This window comes from Cyprinodon variegatus, unplaced genomic scaffold, assembly GCF_000732505.1.
Source record: "Cyprinodon variegatus isolate N-32 unplaced genomic scaffold, C_variegatus-1.0 Scaffold750, whole genome shotgun sequence".
Classification (NCBI taxonomy): Eukaryota; Metazoa; Chordata; class Actinopteri; order Cyprinodontiformes; family Cyprinodontidae; genus Cyprinodon; species Cyprinodon variegatus.
The window spans coordinates 123,214-130,275 of record NW_015151203.1 but is presented as its reverse complement, the minus strand read 5'-3'; the positions used below and the strand labels follow the sequence as shown (position 1 = coordinate 130,275).

The window sequence follows — 7,062 nt, the reverse complement described above, 5'->3', positions numbered from 1 at the left end:
TGGCTGAATAGGCAACTGAATGGCTACTGTACAAAACCTGGAACCTAATGCAATTTCTGACATTTTGAATTGAAAAAGCTTCCTGGATGGGAAGCGAAACGTCTTCAAAACTTGGAAACAGTCCAGTGGATTGTTTTTTTTGGAATGACTACGACCTGGATGACATAAAATCTTCACCAGCAAGTTAATCTGTTGATTATCTTTTCGATAAATGGATTAATCAGATAGCAAAAGGTTAATTAAAGAAGAATTTTTCATGAAACTAAATTGTTTCCACTTGAGGAGTTCTGGATGGATAATATTGACAGATGAACTAAACTAAACTAAATTAGTTGATGATTATTTCAATAATCGATTAATACCCATTGATGCTCAAAAATTTGAATGTAGTATACTAGTTTTTTACATTTTTTTTATGACAGGTGTTTCTTACATCTTTCCAGGATGGAAATGATGGAGGATCGCACAGAACGCCAGGCCGTTCCTCCAGGAAGTGCTGAAGTTGGTGATCTTCACTCCCTTGTGACCCTGAGTCACGTCCTTACACCATTCCAGGAGAGACTGACTGGAGGTGACCAGGGAGGGGCTGGACGCAGCGTTCTAAGACATAGAAAATGCAACCTAGATTCAGGAACAGCATGGCACAGAGCTCAAATGGTCAAGAGTAAAAAAAAAAAAAAAGATGTCTATTCTTGGAACAATACAAAAAAACAGAAAAACAGCAAAGAACAGATTTAGGATCAGAAAGATGTCATCTAAGTAGGTTAGGTCTGTTCACTAACCTACAGCCTACGGCCTGAGACTGAGCTGAGGGACTGACAGAGGGAAGTGACTGTTTGGTGTTGAGGCAAAAAAAAGCAGGACTCAGGGTGACTGTGTGAGTAAAGTGGTAAAGAATGTTAGGATTATTCTTACTGATGATGTGTGAGTCTGTTAAACCCTAATAATACCTGCCTGCTATGTGTCAGAACTAATGTTTTCCCAGGTAGTTTATCTAAGTAGGACTCTGTCAGGATAAAAAGTCATCTTCATTCTGCATGTGGCAAAGATTTGGGAATGGAATGAGAGCAGAGTCCTTGGTTTAAGAACACAGTGTAATATTTTGATAAGGCTGGAGCCAAACATGGAAGGGAACTGCGACACACATGCAGACGACCGGGTTTCTGAGCATAAATCAACCTTAACGCTGTCCAATCTTTAATTATCACTGATCTCATCCACCTCCTCATTCTGCTTTATATGCTGCTCAGCCCAGCTATCGGGGCCAGATGATTGTTGGTTAGTTTTAGTGTCAGGGATTCCTACGCTCAGGTTACCATCCCTGGAGGCCAGTGGGTTGAGAGGGTTTTGGTGTTTGTCTTTTCTCCTGATTTGTCCTGGCTCCTAGGTGGAGACCAGTTTAAAGTTTCATCCTGGTACCATGTCTTGTCTCTGTCCCTCAAACACTGAGCCTGCTGGTTTGCATCCATGTGTTTCTGTCTGAGCTTTCTGTTGGACTCATTGGAACTCTGAACCTGCCTTCACGCTCTTTGGATTCCTGGAACCCTGGATCTGTCTGTTCCTGTTTGGGTCGGAACCCCTGACTGGGCTGCGGACTCCTGGATTCCAGAACAGTTTCTGTCTGATCTCTATCCCTGACCTGGACCGGATTACTGCCTGCTCACTGAAGTTGCTGCGTCAGGGAACCGCTAGGCGGCTCTGCACCGCTGCTCGTTTTGAACTTTCCCACTGTCTGTCTAACCTTGAATACTGGATCCATCCGTCCCGTTCTTGACACCTCCAGGAACATAAACTCTTTACCAGCTGCAGATGCACATACCCTCCCCACATTTTATGTCCAAATATGCCTTATAAAGTACAGTATTATACAACATTCATGTGGACATTAGCAAGGGATACTTCGAATATGGAGTGAATCTCGGTGCAATATTTTTTTAAGCAAAGAGCAAATGGATTCCAGGAATTAACCTTTGAAAAACATCTTTATCAAAAAGGTTTGGAGTGGTGTCAGTGTGGCCGGTTCTGGTAGGGGGGTCAAAAACTCATTGCATTTTCTACATTAGAGCTGCGATCCCTGATTCTGTTCCACAGGAATTTGTTTGGAACCAAGAAGGGTACTAAATTTGTTACCCATCCCTTGAAGTGGAAATGATGTAGCCAAGAAATGGACAGCACCCATACGGAGTGAAGCGGAGTAGCAGTAAAGGCAGGGGTTTTGCTTCTGGCAAGAAAAGAGCTATTTCATAACAAAGAAATTCTCTGTGGCGCCAAAGGAAAAATTCAGCATCCATTGTTGACTTGTGGAGGCTTACAACAGCAGGATGTCGAAACTTTAAAGCCTATGAACAACTCCAGAGGAACACCTCAGCACACCGACCTTGATTCAACTCAGATTGAACTTACCTCCACAGAAGGAGCCTCATCTGCATGTTTCTTCTGAGGCGTCCAAGGCTCGAAGGCTTGTCGGAGGGCACCAGCTTCTGACTCTGTGCCGTTCAGGGAAGAACCACTCAAACGCTTCTTTCCACGAGGCAAAGCTACAGGCTGCCCTGCTGACCTAACAGAAACACAACGGTAGCTACATAAATGCATGTTTTCCCTTAACACCCGTTACAAACGACCTGTCATGAGGAAAAAAGCCTCAAACACATTTAAAAATGTATATGACTCTAAACCTTTAGAAATATTTTTTGCACACCATCAAATAAATGTGAGTTCAGAGCATCCTGCAATAGATGAACGATTCCCGACAACTCTTACCTTTGAGTCTCTGAACAAGCAGCAGCTACATCTACAGACGAAAAGTCCAACTCTTCTCTCACTGTCCTTCTTGTGTTGATTTCCATAGGTTCACTCTCTTGTTTGTGCTCTACGTGCAGCCAGTCATCGTGAGAGGACATCACCGTGACAGTTCCTGACCTATGTATCTCTCTTTCTAGGACCTTCTCCTTCTCTGAAGTCACTTTCTTATCCTTCTGTAAGCTCTTTGGTACAAGAGGCTCATCTGTAACAGTCCAATCCTTAAGAATCTCATCCTTATCGTCTTCAGCATCTTCTCCAGACTGCGTCTGAGTAAATACTTCTTGCATTGCATCTAGAACATCTCTCTCCAACTGCAACATCACTTCCTCACCCTGAACTGCAACCAGAGCTCCTTCCGATTGCAGACAGGAATCTGAAGTTTTCTTGCCACATTCCTGATCTATGTTTGTCTCGGGTAGTTCTATTTCTTTGGAGGAAGACCCTTCTCTGACTGCTTTTTTGACTTGATGAAATAGAAGAGGCGAGCCTAATGTCTTACTTTCTGCGGTCACTTTAGTATCAGTTACATCAGCAATGGGGTCTGAACGAGAGGCGGATGTTGAGTCATCTAGGAATGAATCACAGCGACGTTTCCTTCTTTCTTTGGGCACAGGTAAACATGAGGGCATTTCTGAAGGATCATTGAATGCTCCGTGAACCCTTTGATCAAATGTAGTTCTAATTCCCACCAATGAACCAGAAGAAGGTTCAGCTGAAGGATTAGAACAGTCTTGACTTTGATGACCTTGTTTTCTTTGCCCCGCTGTTAGTTTTTCTTTGCCGTAGGATTCTTGAGCTGCACTTCCTGCAGGGATACTCCCGCCTGGGAAGGAGTCAATGACGTGTTTTCTCCCACGAGGCTTTGGAACAGGATTTTTAATGAGCTCTTCTCCTTTTGGATCATCTACCTTTTGCCTTGTAATGTTGGACTTATCAGCAGATGCGTCACCAGCGGATGGCGGGTAGACCGGCTTCATATCACCTGCTGTGATGTCCTTGTCGCTACCAAGTCTCCCAGCTTTTCTTGCTCCTTTTGGAAAATGTATCTTCTTAATTATTGAAACAGAGCTAAGGTGCTCATCATGCAATACATCTGGCTCCAGCACAGGGTGGATGCTTTTCATTTCCTTTGTTTCCAAAGAAGACATCTGGATAGAGGTCGCGCCATCTTTGTTAGTCCATTCCAGAGCACAAGTCCTATTGGACTGAAGCTGAAGATCTTCTGGTGCTGGCTTAGGAAACAAGGCAACTTCTTTTTGTTCTTCTGGTAAACTATCCCTCTTTCTGCTTGGCCTTACCGGAGCTATGCACATTCTCTGATCGCCCTCTTTCAGTTCAGGTGGAACCGATCTCTTTTCCTTTTTATCTTGATGAGGACCAGTAATACTGGCCGGTGGTATCGCCGGACATTTCTCTTGATCACACCTGGATGGGTCCGAGAGTGCATCAAACAGAGCAGCTCTCTGCTGGCTACTGTCTGCAGGCTGAAGGGGAGTTGCCGGCAACGTTTTTAAGCTTGTTTGTGTTGGGCTTAGAGGAAAAGAGAAGACAAACTTCAGACTAAGTGGCTGTGCCATACACTGAGAGCATGCATGCTTTCTGTGGCAAACCTTTGATTGAAAGAGACCAAAGTCTAAATTCATATTGAAAATGTTCTTGAATAATAATAGATTTTTATGATCTAACTCAGCTTCAGCGATGCAAATATGACTCAAAGCATACAGTATAATAAAAGAGACAAAGACAGTAAATATCCTATTCTAAAATTCCTTTGACAGTGCTGACTTTCTACATGGTGTATGGCTATGTTGTAACAAGATTTCAAGTTCATGTCACACACCATGCAACTAAAAGAGACTCAATCACTCACCCTTTCTCTGACTGAGAAGAGAACAACATCGTTTTCATACCATCTTGTTCTACATTGGCTCGGTGTTTCACCGGCAAATCTTTCAGGTACTTTGATGTCCGATCAAAGCTCTGCTTGATCAGCATTGTATCCTTTGAATGTGAGTGATTAAGAGGAAAATCCTGCTTATCTGTTCCTTTACTTTCTTTAACATCACCTCCGTCATCATCGTTAGCAATTGATAACGAAGGGACTAAATCGCCAACCATCAACTCCCTCAAGTATGGCTCCATGCTTGTTGGATATTCTTTTTTAGCATGAATGTCAAAACATTCATCCACCTTTTGTAGAGGTGTCCTGTTATCAGTAAAATGTGGCAAAGCTTCAGTAGTAGTCAATGACCTGTCCTCCAGGTTCACTGAAGTATCAGCGTCTCCTAAAGTAGAGCTAGATGGACCCAGGATAGATGCTACTGTTTCATAACTGCAAAGAATAAATTAATAGAGGGCTGAACATGTGGATCAATGCATAAACAAAACAAATATACATTTATTAAATCTACTTTATGAAGTATCAAAAGCCATATATTCTATTTAACATCTGGTTTAAGACTGGTTTTAAACTTACCCTTTGTGGAAAACACCAACAAGGGCCTTTACTAATCCTGTGGTCTCTTCTGCGTTTGGTGCTAAGTAGTGTTCTCTCTTTTTTTCAGACACTGATCCATCTGCCTCCAAAACCTCCCATCCAAAAAGTCCCGCTGTCTCTGATGTGTCCAAAGTTTTATTCCCTGCCTTTGCTTCTGCTGCTGTAATCGTCTCTAACTGGGATTTGCTGAGGAGCCAAATACAAAATCTTAAAGTTGTTCATCCATAAACCAATCATGGAATATAAACGCATACCAAAACACCATGCACTTGAGGTGTTCTTACCTCCACACAACATATGACAAGCAGGCACTAAGCTAATTCCACAGCAAAACACACACAGGAGCACTGTGCACTTCCACTTACTTATCAAAGTGAAACGGATCTACACTTTCATTTGAAAACCTCTTTTCGTCTGCTAAAACATCAACCAGATAAAATATTTGAAGTCAAACACAAATGGATGAAGCGGTATGTTGATTTTAGACACAACAAAATTCTCACCGTTTGATAGTTCAGTGCTTTGACTCCTATCGGATGAATGAAGACTTGGCTTATCATAGAGATTTGACCATGCATGTTGGGGTAACTTCATTGCATTTGCTTCAGTAGCAGAACACAGTGGAATACCCTTTATTTTCACATCTGCATTCACTTGCAAAAAGCTGGGAAATCCAGGAATCCGAGTCTGACGTGGGCATGAGGAAGCCATTGCGACCATAGGCTTCAATTCTTGAGTTTGATGCAATTTGGCTGGGAAGGTTCCAGTAAAAGGCTTCTCTTTTTGCTTCTTCTTAAACAAGACAACATCCTGTGTTATCCAAGTGTGTGTTTCTGGGCATTCAGAGCTAAGCCTTCTTGTTGACGGAAAACCAGGGACACATGAAACACATGGAGAAGTTGTGTATAAGCTAACCATATCTGTTGGCTTGCTTACTTTTGTGGCAGAGGGAAAACCGTAGATTCTAGCATTTTTAGGGCAGGATGTCGCAAAACGCAGCATACATTTACTGTTGTATAAATCTATGTGCTCATGTTTAGAAATTGAGACAGATTTATGCTTGTCTAGTGGTTTAATGAGTATAAGATTGGTTTTGCTTAGCCATTCTGTAACCGGGAGAGAGGTCAAGGATGCAAATCCTTTAATAACTGATTTCCTGGGGCAAAGGGGTACCATTAGTGTCATGTTAGGTTCCACTTTGAATTTAAGTTTAGTTTTTAAAGGTTCATCATTGTTAATGCTTGCCACAGTGCGATGGGCAAGAGATGGAAAACCATGGATAAATGATTCTTTAGGGCAAGATGGGACCAAACACAACATGTCCTTTGCAGTGTCTGTGTTATCTGGTAATGGGCTTACATAACTGTTAAACTGAACAGTTCTTTGGGATCTATACATTAACAGACCTACATCAGTCACCCAGCCTTCCTTATCTTGGGGTTCCAGTGATGGAAATCCTGGTATACTAGATGAAAGGGGACACGATGGTAGATGATTGACCATATTCATTTTATAATGCTCAAGTTTGGGATGATAAACTGAGGGAAAGCCTTTGATTCTTGAATCCCTGGGACAGGTTGTTAAGAGTGAAACCATTCCTTCTATTGGTCTCTGGTCTCTGTCAAAGAGATCAATGAGTAAAAAGTGCTTGTCTTTCATCCTTGGTTCAAACAGTTCATCTTTGCTTGCTGTCCACAAACGTTGACAATGAAATGATGGGAACCCTGGGATAAAGGAGATCTTTGGACATGAACTTGCAAGAC

The 7,062-nt window shown here is 42.3% G+C and overlaps 1 protein-coding gene across 1 annotated transcript in view; it reads right to left on the bottom strand.

Moving 5' to 3' along the window:
- The window catches only part of LOC107098144, a 25,888-nt gene that overhangs the window by 9,926 nt on the left and 8,900 nt on the right, over positions 1–7,062 (bottom strand). The window contains exons 3-7 of the mRNA XM_015395629.1: positions 5,279–5,485; positions 4,673–5,134; positions 2,761–4,332; positions 2,404–2,557; positions 434–600 (exon numbers count right to left, since the gene is read on the bottom strand). Coding sequence (XP_015251115.1) covers positions 434–600; positions 2,404–2,557; positions 2,761–4,332; positions 4,673–5,134; positions 5,279–5,485 — 2,562 coding nt within the window. The remainder of the gene's footprint in view (positions 1–433; positions 601–2,403; positions 2,558–2,760; positions 4,333–4,672; positions 5,135–5,278; positions 5,486–7,062) is intronic.